Source organism: Parasteatoda tepidariorum, chromosome 5, assembly GCF_982258835.1.
Source record: "Parasteatoda tepidariorum strain Cologne lab strain chromosome 5, Ptep-v5.0, whole genome shotgun sequence".
Classification (NCBI taxonomy): Eukaryota; Metazoa; Arthropoda; class Arachnida; order Araneae; family Theridiidae; genus Parasteatoda; species Parasteatoda tepidariorum.
The window spans coordinates 40,798,687-40,814,755 of NC_141759.1; the positions used below are offsets into that span (position 1 = coordinate 40,798,687).

At 32.4% G+C, this 16,069-nt stretch overlaps 1 protein-coding gene across 1 annotated transcript; it reads right to left on the reverse strand.

Moving 5' to 3' along the window:
• Positions 1-2,452: 2,452 nt before the first annotated feature.
• On the reverse strand, positions 2,453-3,258 carry LOC107438392 (uncharacterized; the record flags this gene model as incomplete). Its single annotated transcript, XM_087162748.1, has 1 exon — positions 2,453-3,258. A coding segment is annotated over one exon (690 nt), but the record flags the coding sequence as incomplete, so codon positions are not given.
• Positions 3,259-16,069: the final 12,811 nt, after the last annotated feature.

The following is a 16,069-nucleotide window of genomic DNA, read 5'->3' on the forward strand; positions in this document are numbered from 1 at the left end:
TAGGGATTTCATTTAAAATAACAAGGTTCGTACAGTTTTTAAAAATTTAAAAAAGTCGTGGCAACATTGTTACTTACAAAAAAGGCTACTAAATAACTCTGGAATATGTTTTACTGAGCACAGCTATTTAATTTTGAACAGTAAAAGTTTGCAAATATTTTTAAAAATTAAACTTTTAAAAGTTTGAAAAATTATAAAAATACTTATACAATTTTGTAGTAAGGTTCATTTGATATATAGAACCTTATTTGATATATTTATAAATCCAAGAATTAAATAGAAAGATATGAAATTCGTAGCTACTTTAAATATAAAAAATATTGCATGTCAAAAAAATGTAGAAAAAATGGAAGTTATGCTACATTCAAATAATTAAAAAAAGCTGTTTAAAAGGTAATTTCTGCTTTTACTCATAACTTCTAGAAAAATATATTTAAATGAAAGTTTAAATAAAGGATAATGTTATGGAATACAATTGCTACGGATTTTCCGCATTTCCAGGAAGATTTTTTTTTTGTGGTAGCAAAAGCAATATGTTATTATTTTAATAAATGATATCTAAAAAATTACACTTGGAACAGTTTTTTGTTGTTGTTTTGTTTTCTGCTGCATGAAATTTTTGTACGGGTTTTAGATATTTTCGAGTAGCTGATTTCATGGCTGCAATCGGTTTCTGTCTACAAGCTATAATTTTTATTCAATACAAGCTATAATTTTTATTGTCTATATAATCGTAACGACGAGTAATTACTAAGTGCTCCCACTTCTCTGCTACGTAAGAAGTAGAAGGAAAAAGGCGATAAGACTTTTCAGTTTACGATGCTATTTGTTTTTTTTTCAAAATATGAATAATAAAATTTTAATAATTTTTTTTTTTTTAAAATATGAGTAATTTGAAATGTGAGTTTTAGTAGTAGTTACGATTGAATAATTAAATAGGCAATAAATAAACAAAACGAAATAAATTACTTTCACTTTCTACATTTTTTGTCCTTTGCGGCACCCCGGTAAGTGCAAAAAAAAAACCTTCCAGTGTTAATGTTTATTATTGTATTAACTGCTAGCTTTTTCATTTTCCGGGGATGATTTCTTCATTGTGTAGTTAAGTGATAACCAAATTACAATTAGGGGCAAAAAAAAGTTTTTTTTTTTTTTAAATCAGAATTTCAACAAACCATGGTTGTATCAATCATTTTTTATCACTGTCCATTTTTTATGACGGTTTAGAAATTTTAATAATTAAGATTTAAAGAATTAAATTTTTAAATCCAAATAACAAAGGAAAAAGGACATGACTTCTTTAGCCAAGTTAAATATAAAAAATAAAATCTTTAAAGTAATCTGAAAGAATTTGCAGCTATGATACATATAAAAAACTTAACTGGTTGTCGCAAGCTTTTAATTTGATCGTTCACAGAAACACAGTTTTGTTTTTTTCAATTGGATAACTGCAAGTGACGTGGCACTTGCCGATTGAGAAATCAATCAGGTTCGAGACACACGCTTGACGCCGATTTCGGACCTAGAGTGACGTACCTTCTGTCGTATCCAATTAAATCTGATTTAAATCACGTGTTTAGGCATAATCTCTTCACTTATTCTCGAGTTGCAAGTACTCACTTGTTTATAACTGCCATGTGAAATTGAACGTCAGTCGCATGTTTGGAAGTGAGAATTATCATATTTTGCCACACTTTATCCAAGAAAACTGTCTATGGCTGCAAACGTCATGTACTCATCAAGACATGTTATCTGAAATCTTGCATCTTTCTTAACAGTGCATTACTGAATAATTAACAGTTGTATATTAGTATAGTTCGTACTAATTACAAGGAATATACACAGGGGAAGAAAGCTAGCTTCAATAGACATAATGTAAACCGGTCTCACAAGGATTGATGTGGTTCCTATGCAAAAAGTAAACAGTACCATTTAGGGGCACAGCAGCAGGGGTTTTGAAACTGGTTTCTACCCTAATCTCCTCCTAACCAATACGGGAGTTTGGGGGAGTTGAAAAGTTTTCTCTTTTTTTATTGACTGTTGGTTTGTTTAACATTTTTGCACTATTTATAAACAGTACTGTATTAATTAAGATATTTCTTTGAGAATATCTTTATATTATAAATGTTGGTTAACTCTGAACACATTTTGAGATAGAAAAAAAGAATTAGATAGTGGTTGGCGGGAAACAGTGTTTCGTAACCATACTTGTAGAATAGTTCGACAACCAGTTAACAGATGACGTACTTCCTGTCAATTTGCTTCGTATGCGCATGTACTGGATTTCGGTACACATGATGTTCTGCTATATCTGAGTATTTTGCTCTCCCTGTAAGTTGTTTTGCAGGCATACCGTACCGTACCGATCAGTTCTCGCGTAAGTTACGTATTCGAAGAGTTAGATTTCTGTAAATTCAGAACAAAAAGATATTATATTAGAAAACTTAGGAAAGCCGTGTTTTATTTTTTTATTGAAGCACAAAGAAGGAAAATAAACTATATTTGTTGACCCCATTACAGACGGGTTACTTGTAAAAATACAAAAAACAAATAAAATTGATCTGACTATTAGTTTTCTCGGACATTTATACGCATTTTGTAAATGACTTCAGGAATTGAAGCAATTATTCTAGTTGGGGCGCCACTTCCTTTACCTACCTTCATTGGTAATACGAATAAATTGGCGCCATAAATTGGGAGTTTATCTATGTTGGCAACATTTTCCAGAATGAAAAGTTTATGCCCCAAAATAATAGCATGGGCTGGAAATGTGGTCGTTGAACCTTTGTCGATAGACGCTGTTTCTGTTCCAATTCCTTTGATGCTTCGATTTTCAACTAACCACTGGCATGCATCAGCGCTGATTCCTGGAAAATGCAACGGAAATGTGCCATAATCAGGATTGCCAAAAAATGCCTGACTGTCGTTCCATTTCCGCCCCCAACCTGATTTTAATAGAATGATAGCACCGTTTAGGCTTTGTCCAGTACCAGCCTCCCATCGCAGTAGATCTTCCGTGGTAGCTTCAGCATCAGGATCAGTTTCTGCCTTTGCAGTTATGTCGATTACGGCAGCTGGTGCGAACAGGTCTTCGAGACGAATTTGCTCGACTGTTATCTCGCCTTTGATGTTATGAGCTGGAGCGTCTATGTGTGTACCAGTGTGGGTTGTAGAAGAGAATTCTTCGAATTGTAACCTAAAACGACAAAAATGAAAACAAATTGAATATGGAATAGCTAGCAAGTTGTTCAATGAGTGTTATTATTTTTGAAGCACGACAATAATTTACAATGCACAGTGCAACCTAACGGACCACCCTGAATAACTTTTGATCTAATGATCGGATCCTTACGGTCTAGGACACTGTCTTAATGGTTCGAGGGGATGACCTCAAACACGCTAATTGATTAGTGCAGACGATATTTAAAGTTGCGAAATCAGTCACAAAAGCTTGCTTTCTCTCACTAAATGTATCTTTTTTTGGACGGAATCTTATTTATGACCATTAAAATATAAGGGTTAGCCGCAGTTTGGACAGGAGAGCGGTCAAAAGTTTTTGACAACTTTATGTTAGTTTTACTTTTTGCGTACTGCGCCATATCTCGAGAACTTTTTTAACGAATTTAAAAGCTTTTTCACAGAATTATAAAATTCGTTCATCCAAAGATAATCTTCCACAAAAAATAAATTGCTGTAAATATTTATTATGTTTCATTACTTTATTTAGCAATAATCGGAAAATTGTTGAATCTTAAGACTTGCGATTTCTTGCATTATTTTAAAGTATCTAATTTTACATGGCAGGATAAGAAATTTGAGCGAAATCGGATGAATAGATTTTGAGAAATCGAATGTTAAATATAAAACTGTTTCCGTTTTTTTTTTTTTTTTGGAACGCTGTTTACCAACTATGATTCGGTACTAATCTGATACCCAAAGACATAAAACACGAAAGAAAAGTTCAGCAGTTCTTGATACAAATGACGCTTAATCAATTGTGGCTATAGGTGTTATTGGTATTGTGGTAATAAAGACCTTGAAACTATTTTATTTTAGTAATATCCGTCGTTGAACAGCCAACCCAATTTTAGGTTTACGACTACTGATGTTCAAATTCGGTACTAACGTATTACGGCCACCGCCGCTACAGATTTGGCGGTTTTTAAGTGCCGCCAATTTCCCCTAAAATTTTTGCGACAATTCATAAAATAAAACACTTTATTTAAAATCAAAATAGTTAATTGGATTTCGGTGGAAAATGAGCCGATATAGAGTTTAGCATAGATTCAAAACAATCATATCGCCATATGAACTCTGATGAATAAGATTCCAAATGAAATAACATTTCCAAAACGTACGTTTACCAAGATAAAGTTTCATGTTGTGGGAATTGGTACATTTTCGTTTTTTCGGTAAAATATTTCCCTCCTGAAAAAATAAAATTGCATCTTGTTTTGTTTTTGGCAAATCCCAAAGACGAATTTTTGTAGCACTAAAAATGGCGACAAAAAAGAATTGTTTATTTGTTTTTGTTTCGTCAGCATTCTTTGTTTTACGTTTCTTAGTTTCTAAATAATGATTTTTATTGAAACTTGAAATTGTTTGATAAAAATTGTTGTCAAAAAACTTTGTTTACAAAATTAAATTTCATAAAATTATGAGGCTTATGTATACTTTTTGTTCATTTTAATTTTTGAGGTAATATGATTTTTAAAACTATAGAATGTAAAGTTTAAAAGGGCCTTTCATGTTATATCATTAAATTTAGTAATACTATTTCTCGGGCATTAGGTTTTAACTCTTATAAGAATATACATATTTTTTTCTGTTAATGTACAAATATTTTTCCGATGTGTTTTGGATGTTCCTTCTCTAATAAAAAAAAACACCATTTTGTTTTCGGTTGTACAAGAAAGAAGATCAAGCATTTTTCTTTTTTAAATTTAATAAGCCACATTAAAGAAGGAACGTTGCAATGCTACACGCTACATTAACGACGTCTCCAGAGTAACTGAATGACGGTTCATATAGAAATCGCAGGTATGCGTCTCATACAACAACGCCCCCTATAGTTCGTTGCGATCGCGAATATCGCTACAAAAATTATCGTCTTCGCTTAAGAAAAAAAATAGAGCGTGACTAATGCGAACTTTACAATTAAATTATTAATTCCTTCGTATATTATTGGTTTAAGTTGTCGAAAATTAATATTTCAATTGTAAGGTTCGCATTAGCATACATTTATAAGAGTGGGGAAAAGTATATGCATTTTTTAATAGTTTTTTGAATATGGCTCTTTGAAGACGAAAAAGCAGACGAAAAGCATAGACTTACAAAATGACTGATAACTAAATAACTAATCCAAATTTTTGAAAAAGAAAAAAAATACTTCTTCATTATGTCAAAACACAATTATGTGCCGAGTTTCGTGCCTGGGCGAGGCTTCTGGGGCGATATATTGTGATTACAGACACACACACACACACACACACAGCCGCTTTTATTATTATGTATAGATAAATTGCAGAAATGTTGTAGATTGTTTGGTTACATTTTCTTGGTTCATATACTTTTTAAATTTTCAATTTCCTTGTCCACTTTCTATGGACTGTAATTAAGAAAAGTAACGCCTCTAGGTTTAGTCGAGATGTTAAGTCGTGTCGAGGTTTAGCCGAGATCTGTTGAAGATATCTCGGTGTTTTCCGCTATCTGGTAGAACGATTAGGTAGAGGGGAAGGAGCTTGAGTTCCTGGCCGCGCCTCTTACTCAGATGTTCAATTCTGATTGGCCGTTGCTCTAAGTCTGCTAGTTCTTTTTGGAGATCCGAGATCTCGATTTCTGAGCAAGTTCTCGGACGAGAGCTTTCAAATTTCTACTGATGGTTTGTAGGATTTCTATATGTTCATTATTTTCAGCTGGTGTCTCGACGATTTCAGGGGCTGCAGTTGTAAACGATTCAGGTGTGATTTCTTCCACCGTAGGTGTGGAGGCGATCTTTTTCTTCCGGTGATGAGTAGAGATGGGTCAAAAGTAACGTAACAGTGAATTGTCACAGTGACTGGAGCAGTCACTGTGACAGCCTGTTCCAACCAAAAAGTTGTCACAGTGACTGCTCCAGTCACTGTGACAAGTCACTGTTACTGTCACTGTGACAAAAATCACTGCTACTGTGACTGTGACAGATTTCACTGCTACTGTCATAGTGACAAATTTCACTGCTACTTTCACTGTGACAAATTTCACTGCTACTGTCACTGTGACAATTATCACTGCTACTCTAGCTGTTCCAAATGCCACAGGTATTTTCACTGCTCCAAAAAACATACTGAAATACCAGTGAATAATGCCGGTCGATGCTCCAGCTTCATATCGTACCCTGCAAATGGAAGTATTTTCGTTGCTTCTAAATTCAAGCTGCTCCACTGTGAATAATATTACTGTTATTTTTGATCAAATATAACGGAGTCCAGTTACTATTTCAGTTTATAAAAAAAAGAAATAAAAAAAACCATGATTTCTATTTTTGTTTTGATCATTTTTATAATTTACTATTAGAAAAATTGTTTGATAATAAAAAAATCTTAACAGTAATCTTAATACAATATTATATATGAACAAGTTATAATTCGAATATATAATGTTTTTGTATATATTTAAACGTAGCCTAGTTTATATTCATACTTGAAATTTAAAACAAATTATAATTTTTATTGATTTTTCTTCTTTAAAGGGAACTGAATTTTCTGTCGTAAATATCAATTATGCAGCATATAAAAACGTAAAATTAAACAAAGTATATAGATATGAAATAGGTTCGAAGAATCAGATATTGTTTAAAGACTAGGATTTTTTGCATCAATTTTTGACACAGCAAACATTTTTATTTATATCTTAAGGCGTGAAAAAAAATAAAAAATTTTATCTTCTTTTTTTCCCCTTAAATCGAAAAGTTAGTACAAGTTACTACATATCAACGATGATAAATAAAAATTTCAAGAAATATCTATAAATATTTAAAAGTGCGTAATAACGATTTAATTTTTTGTAAGCTATCTTTCACTGGAAAATAAAGTGTATAGTGGGTACAATGCCGCGCTAGTATGTGAAAGGTCTGAAGTTCGATACCTCAGAAACGGATGTATTAATTTTATTTATAGATTTATACCTATCAAATTTTGCGACTAATATTTTCTATTAAATTTATTCAAGAAACTTAATACAAGTCGATATCAGTTTCATACATAAAATTTAAATATTTTTTGAATAAATTATTTTATGATTTTTTTAAAAAATAAATAGTAAAATGTCAGGTTCAAGAAAACCTTTAAAATGTCTACTTTATTGGAAAAAAAAGTTTGCTTGAATATTATAAAATGAAAATTTAAAAAAATAGATGTAATTTCCAAAATTCTGCCAATAACTGTGCGTAGTTAGTTAATTTCTGTGTAATTTTGATCATAACATTTTTTTTTTCATTTAAATTATTGTAATTCTACCACAACTGGGTGAGAAAGACTGATGATATTTACTTTTTATCTTAATTTTTGTTTAATTTAAGAACTGTACAAATCGTGAAGAGAATAAAGACTGCAATCAATAAATGTCAAATAAAAAAAACTAAATTAACCTCTTTGAAAACAACTAAGTAAATTTAAGCTTTACCCCTATAAATGTAAATGCGAACCATAGATGGCGCTACGACACTACCTATCTAAAATTCCTATTTATTTTGTGCTTGGCTACCAGATTTTGTGTATAAGTAAACTTAGGCGATAGATGGCGTTGAGACATTTCTTTAAAAGCATTTTTTCCTTCATGAAGAATTATATATTTAAACATGGTATGGTTTAAACTTGGGTTGCCTGTTTCAAGACCTACACAAAAGTATGTGTCTTAAATAGGCAAATTTTGATGATTTTATTTTCAAAAAGCGAGCGATTTTTATTACCTGCCTTGAATTAAATTGAAGGTGATTTGAAGATTAAATTGAAGGTGTTAGATAGATTTAGTATTACAATTGCTTTTGCTCCTTTGGAACAACAATTTATGAAAAAATAAATGAAACTACGAAATAAATAATAGAAGTTTACATTTATTGTTTAATTCTATTTATGAAATTGATATTATTTTGCTTTATTTTCGTAAATGTTATTTTTGCAAAATTTTATTCCGGACAATTTTTGTGAGAGAATGAGCTCGAGATTTCTTCAAAGAATTCTCCGCATACAGATTTTCTATAAGAATATAAAATGAAAAAAAAAATATATATTAGAACTAACTGTCAAATTTGTACGACTTGCAAATTTTTAAATAAAATAATTTTTACATTATAAAACGTTCAAATTTGTAAAGCACTAAAAATTTATTCATATTCTGATTCTGCAGAGTTCGAGGGAAAAAATTATTTCAAATTATTTTCTTATAATATGTTATTTTTGAAATACTTTTTTATCTATCTCTTTACCTTCAGATAGAAGCTCCGTTTATGCTCATAATATGAAATTTTATAATATTACATAACATAAAACTATACGTAACCATTACAATATATGTCCAATTTGTTATTATTTAAAAAAGTACCAGGAAATTTAAAATTATAAATTTGTATTAAAAAAACATTCTAAATTTTGAGTTTTAAACTTCTTTTAAGTTTCATGATTTTACGAAGTTTACGGGTACTTATATTTTTTTAATTAGAACAATTATGCAAAAGTATAACGTTAAAAGGCTGTTTTTCGAAAGCTCTGTAAACTCTTTGCAAATAATATGCTATTTTCGAAACTGTAAAATTGCAACAGTCAGTCATAACAGTCACGTTCGGTTAAACTTAACTCACTTTCAGCCAGCATCCTCTATGTTTATTCTAAAAAAGGCACAAAACGTTAATATGAAGAAAAGCAACTATTTCTGGAAAATAAAAAGAGTTTGTGGTCTAGTTTTTTTTTTTTTTTTTTTTTTTTTTAATATTTAAGAGTTTATTCCAATTCTGCATTATCTGGGATTTTAAAAAAAAATTGAGAATAACGCATTAATTTTGATAATTTTCGTCTACTATCAAGATGTAAAGAAACTGTTAAAAAAATGGGCTGACCGTTGTCTAATAAACCTTATTGCCCTTAAATTTTTTTGAAAATCATGTTTAATTCATCACAAAACATGAGGCAAATTCTCATATCTGAGAAATTCAATTTCATGTGAAGAATGATAATAATACTTTTAAAGTTTCAGTGAATAAGTTATGGATTAGAAGTTTCAAGTTTTAATAATTTCTAGAAATTTTTAACCCCTGTTCGCTGCGCTTGCCAAAATCCAGAGCTGCTTTTGCAGTTTATTTAGGATTGTTTAGGTTTAAAGACTAAAAGAATAAGCATGAAAAAAAGATCGAGAGTAACGAAGTAGAAAAAATTGCAGCAGTATGCAGAAGCTAAAATAATAATAATAACAATTTATATTGACTAAAATAGTAATATATTTCTTGTGGACCTCCACTAATGAAACGCATCTTTCCCCCGCATTAATTAATATTTAATCTAAAATTTAGCTTCTAATTATTATGTTACCTGGTAAATTATGAAACAAAATTAAAACAAAAATATAAAACAACTTTTTCTTGTTTATAGGAATTCCCCGCTTTGAATCTTTCATTTCTGCCCAATTTATGGTTCAATTTGTATCAGATTTTTGTTACCAGTTTGAGAAAAAGAAATTTAATATGTTTTGTGATAATGTATTAGTATTTTACAGAGACAGATCTAAGCCTTTTTGAATCCGATGCAAGAATTAGTTTTCTCGCCTGCTTTCCCCTGTATAAACTGCATCTACTATAATAATTAAGTGAAGAGTTAGTCTGTGTGTGTTTCGGTCTATTTCTCTTATAACTCCGGTACCGTCTGTTCAATTGTCCTGAAATTTGGACTGTTGATGAAAGGGGCAAATTTTGCCCCAATCCCAAAAATTTTTAAAAGATCAAATTTTAATTCTATCGTTGAGGTTAAGAATGGTAAGAACGATTTGGAAAATGGAATTTTTTCGTCGTTTCAACCCTTTCCATTGATAAAAATTAAACTTTAGACTACTAAAAACGTGCTTTTTTAATCTAATCGTAAAAGTATCGACAAGAACAAAAAATAAGAAAAATAAAATTGAATTATTAATTAACTATTAATTATACCTTTATTAATTATATTGGTATGTGTCTTTCAGTTTTGTGAAGGATTTTGTACTATTAAGATAAAATTGTTTAGTTTTATGTAGATTTTTTTGTCACCCCTTACAGAGAACGAATATTCAGCTAGTTTATAATAAATATCAAATATTTTTAAAACTGCATTTCTCTAGTGGATATCTAGTGGATCTAAATAGATTATCAGAAGCATCCCTAAGGTTTCATCAGTCAAATCAGACATATTTTAATGTTTTCAATCCAGCCTTTCTAAATAGTGATTTGCTTGATTTAAATTATGTTTTTTTTTTTCTGTAATTGTGTAAGTATATATTGTAATTTTGATTTCTTTTTTGGCAAGGATTCTAAAAGTATACATTTAGGGCAGTGATTACAGCAACCCACGGATATATTTTTTCAGTCTTTGTCCTCAAGTAAGCAAATTATGGAGTTCAAATTTCCTTTTTTTTTCTTCATGAAAACAAAAGATGAACTTCTTTGAGAAAATAAATACCTTATTAAATTATATATTGTTTGACTAGTACCAATACCTTCTGTCATTTTTCTAGAAGTACTTATTTTACGATTCCGTCAATTCTATCAAGAAATCTTGAAACACCACTAAAATCATAATTTTAGAGGTGTTTCAAGATTTCCCCATGTTTCAATTAGAATGGTGTAGTTAGAACTTAACTATTTAAGGGAAGAAATATAGCAAATACTACTTAGATCTTTAGCTGAATAAACCTTCCTTGGAGGAAAATAAAGACTTATATGAATACAATAAATACATTTAATATTCGGATTATAGCTCCGGAACGTTGTTCCGGTGTGTTCCGACGATACTACATGTAACTTTCTAACCTTGAAACTTACATCGTCAGCGCGATCGGAGCTGCAGTTGACACGACACTCTATCCAGTCAGAAAGTGGTTGAAATAACAATTAACGAAACATTTTATTTGGAGGTAAAATAGCGACATTTCTGCTGTCAAGAAATAATTTGAAACTGTTATTGATCATAAATTATATTTTGTAACATTACGACAATAAATTCTTCTAGTAGCGGCGGAAAAGCGATTGCAACTAGTGATATCATTCAGAGCATAGCTTCAGTTAAAATTTGTGCAATATAGCTATTTAGGAAATGGTCGGAAATTTAAATGACAATAAATTCTCTGTGGCGATAATATCTGTTTAATGTGGTAAAGAAATGATAGAAACTTGCACTATCCTCCAGAAATAGCTGCAGTTGAAATTTGGGTGCTTTAGCTAGTCAGAAAGGTGAAGAATTTCGTTTGATGGTTAGTTCATTCTGATGATAATATGATAAATTTGGATAAAAATGGTCAGATACAGAGTTGCAGTAGAGGTATGAGAGCTCTATGTAGTCGTAAAGCTGTCAAAATTTCAACTGCATCATATGCACCCATGCACACATGAAAGTGATTTAATAATGCATAGTAAAATAACGATATTTGCTGAAAGATGTTAATTATTACAATAAAGTCGCTGCTGATAAATACATTAACTGTTTTTAATTCACATTTTTAATGCATGCATTATAGAAAAGTATTTAGAATAATGTTAAATCTATTCATTCTATGTAATTTAATGTTTGAACATACAATTGCATTTCTCGACTGTTTCAGATTGAGAGTTCTTTTAGAGACTGAATTTGATATTGTACCATCAAATAACCAAGTATACTTTTTAGAGCAAGGCAAAAGAAAAATCAGCTTCATTCTCACATTTTTTCTACTTCGTAAATTAAAATATCACTTAAAAGGAATTAAATAGCATATGTGAGGTTACCCCCTCGATTCATTAAGATTGAGTCTAACATCCGATGATTGGATTAAAAGTTATTCAGTGTGGTCAATTGTTTTTGGCGTACTGTAAACAAAAATAAGTAAAAGAAAAGAAATACAAAAAAATCATTTAAACCCGTTTGGTGGGGAAAAGAAAATTGTCATTTTGCTATGTCTCAATATTGAATATCAGTATTTTACTTTCTTTATCCATTTTAATTTTAGATATGTCTTTTTGCACTGTAAATTTAATTAATAAGTTATACTCATTTGTTGAAAGAATTTCTTAAATTTATCAGTTAAGCATACATTTTTGAATAATACGAAACAAGACAAAAAAAAAAAAAAAAAAAGAAGAAGAAAAAAAAAAGAAAAAAGAACAGGAAACTAATTTTTACCATTATACAAGAAAAACGTATATTCATTAGATAAAGCCAGTATGGGAAATGCTAGATTTAAATATAAAAAAAAATTTTCAAATAAATATCAAATAAATTACTCAATATTAATTTATTTTTGTTAAAAATTATCTGATAACATTCAGGTGGATATTCAATTACATTTTATTCAGGATCACGGGCTCAAATCATATCGTATAGTTTTAAGACTTTTATTCTGACAGGATAGCCTCTGAATAACAAATAGGAGGTCGCGAACCAACTCCCGTAACCCAGGTGTTACGCGACCCGTGCCTTGGGTGAATGGCACTGCGGTTATAGTGTCTTAACGGAGCCTCTAGTTTGACTGGCGAACATCTAGAGTAATTGCCTTACCCAGTAACTCAGGCAATGCTGGGCTGACTTTCTTTACCTGAGCTTTTTATTTGAGGTAATTTATGGCTGAAAATGACAAAAATACAACTCAAATTACTGCATTTGCAGGTGAAAATCCCAAAGTAGACCTTTCTGCAAAAGAAAAGGAAACTAGGGAAAAACCAACTGAAGGAGATAAAATGAACCCTTCATCAAAAGAGGTAGAAATGACCTCTACCCAATCAACATCTCAAGTGGGGCAGGAAGCTATTAATAGCATGACTGCCTCCATGGATGGGATCAAACTTAAAAAAAGACTATCTGGTGCACAGAAAAAGAAACTTGCCCGAGAAAAGAAGATGGCTGAGGGTACCTGGGTAGAAAAACCCAAACCAAAGCAGAGAGGCGAGAAAAGACAAAGCCAAAGGATGGAACAAGATGTAGCCCCAAAGGCTGCCAGGAAAGAAGGACCTGAAGGTATAACCTTTAAGGAAGCTCTAACCGCAGTTAAAATGGCTGTGATTCTTGAAGGACATCCTCTTGAGCGCTTATCCGAAGAACAGGCCCTAGACCTTGAGTTCTTGATAACTGAAAAAATTTCTAGAAATGAAGAGGGTTTTGTCCCCACTTTTCTTTCTTGCAGACTAGAAAATGGGGCACTTATCATCAATTGTGCAGATCTGGGGAGCTCTAAGTGGCTGGAACAGATTGTAGTTGAGATAAACCCATGGCAGGAGCAAACTCTCTTGGTAGGAGAGGCAAGGAAACTTGTCAGAACTACTAAGATCATTGCTAAACTGCCGAAAGTCTGTAGTAAACTGGAGTCCAAAGAGGTTCTGAGAAAGATTGAGGCACAAAATGGTGGGCTTACTCCAACTGAATGGAACATACTTCATCGGAAGAATGAACCATCAGGACAGACCATCGTCCTTAGCGTGCCTGAACTGGACGCGGCTACACTTGGCAAAAGGGGATATAAATTTTATATCGGACTTCACCAAGTTCAAGCCAAAGTCCTAGACAAACCTTCCAAAAACGATGGGGGTGAAGGTTCTTCAAGCCAACATCCACCACAGTAGAAGTGGCACCACAAACCTCACCAAGAAATTTCTTGATGAGGATTTTCACCTGGCCCTGATCCAAGAACCTTGGCTTGTCAGGGGAAAAATCAGTGGCCTCAAAGGAACAAAAGGTAAGCTCATTTATAATCTTAATAGTGAAGCTAGAACATGTATCCTAATAGATAAAGATATTAAGGTTCTACCTCTAACAGATTTTATTCATAGGGATTTAACAGCAGTGAAAGTCAGACTCAACATAGAGGGAAGAGACCGAGAAATTGTTTTTTGCTCAGTCTACCTACCCTATGAAGAGAAGGCTCCACCTGACCAAACACTGCACAAACTCCTGCAGTTTTGTGCAGAAAACAGCTTGCAGGTAGTCTTAGGGCTGGACTGCAATGCTCACCATACTGTATGGGGCAGCACAGACACAAATAAAAGAGGTGAATGTCTTTTAGAATTTATTCTTAATTACAATTTAGATATTTTGAATAAAGGCAATGACCCTACCTTTATAACTTCTAATCGTTCTGAAGTAATTGACATTACTATAGCAACACCGGCTATTAGTAAAAATATCACGAAATGGAAAGTAGATGGGAGACCATCAGGTTCCGACCATCAAAATATCCATTTTGAAATAAACTCCAATATAAATATTGACCGCTGCTTCAGAGACCCCATGAGAACAAATTGGAAGAAATTCCAAGATGATATCATGGGGCTGACTCAACTGGGAGAAAATTATATTAGAGATAATTATGATCTAGAAATTGCAGCAGAAACTCTGCAGAACGAAATTCTAGGTTCATACAATAAAAATTGCCCAATACGTACCAAAAGAGCAAAGCCCCAATGTCCTTGGTGGAACAACTCCTTGGAAACTGAAAGGGCAAATGTTAGAAAACTCTTTAATAAAGCAAAGAAACATGGTGAGTGGGACAATTATAAAAGAGCCCTCACCAACTATAACAAAAATGTCAGGAAAAGCAAACAAGAATCCTGGAGAAAGTTCTGTGAAGAGGTAAATTCTATCTCTGAAGGAGCTAGACTCCAGAGAATCCTTAGAAGGGATGAACCCATAATGGTTGGCACCTTAAAGGATGAGGATGGCAACTTTGCTACCACTGGAAAGGAGATAATGGAAGTTATGGCCAAAACTCACTTTCCAGGAGCCATTGATATGGATAGCAATGAAGGACAGCATTTCATTGGATCTGTAAAAAGAATACAAAGAAATCAATGGACCTATGCTAAGAACGTTATCAATCAAAACAATGTCAGGTGGGCTATCTCCACCTTCAAACCACTTAAAAGCCCTGGACCTGATGGAATCATTCCTGTAATGATCCAAAAGGCAGGAGACCCTATCATCCCTGTGTTAACCAGAATTTACAGAGCCAGTCTGGCACTGGGACATATTCCAAAGCTATGGCAAAAGACCAGGATTGTTTACATTCCTAAACCTGGCAAAAGTAACTATGACCAGGCTAAGTCTTTCAGACCAATTAGCTTATCTTCATTCTTTCTTAAAATTATGGAGAAAATTATTGATAGGCATATTAGGGATTACCTGGGTAGCAATAACCCCTTGCATAATCTACAGTTTGCCTACCAACCTGGTAAATCTACAGAGACAGCCTTACACAAGCTAGTATCTAAGATTGAAGACACCCTGGAGAGAAAGGAAATTGCATTGGCCACCTTCCTAGATATTCAGGGTGCTTTTGATAATACCTCTCACCCATCCATCCTTAATGCCTTAAGGGAAACAGGGATAGACCAAACTTTATGTTTATGGATTAAGTCCCTACTTATGGATAGAGCCATTCAAATGAATATCTTCAACGAGACATTAGAAAAGAAAACAACCAGAGGCTGTCCACAAGGAGGTGTACTATCACCATTACTTTGGAATCTGGTTGTAAATAGCCTAATCAAACATCTAAATAATACAGGCTACTATACCCAGGGATATGCGGATGACATTGTCATACTCATCCTTGGCAAAGATTTTCACATAACTTGCCAACTTATGCAAAACGCTCTAAGTTATGTAAGCAAATGGTGCAGGGATAGGAATCTGGACATAAATCCACAGAAGACCAATCTAGTACCATTCACTCGTAAAATAAAAAGGGAAGGCTTTTTTATCCCAAAACTTTTTAACGTTGAAATCAATATTGCCTCTGAGGTGAAATTTTTAGGCTTAATTCTTGACCAAAAACTCACCTGGAATAAACATGTTGATTACAAAATCAATCAAGCAAAAAAATGCATAAT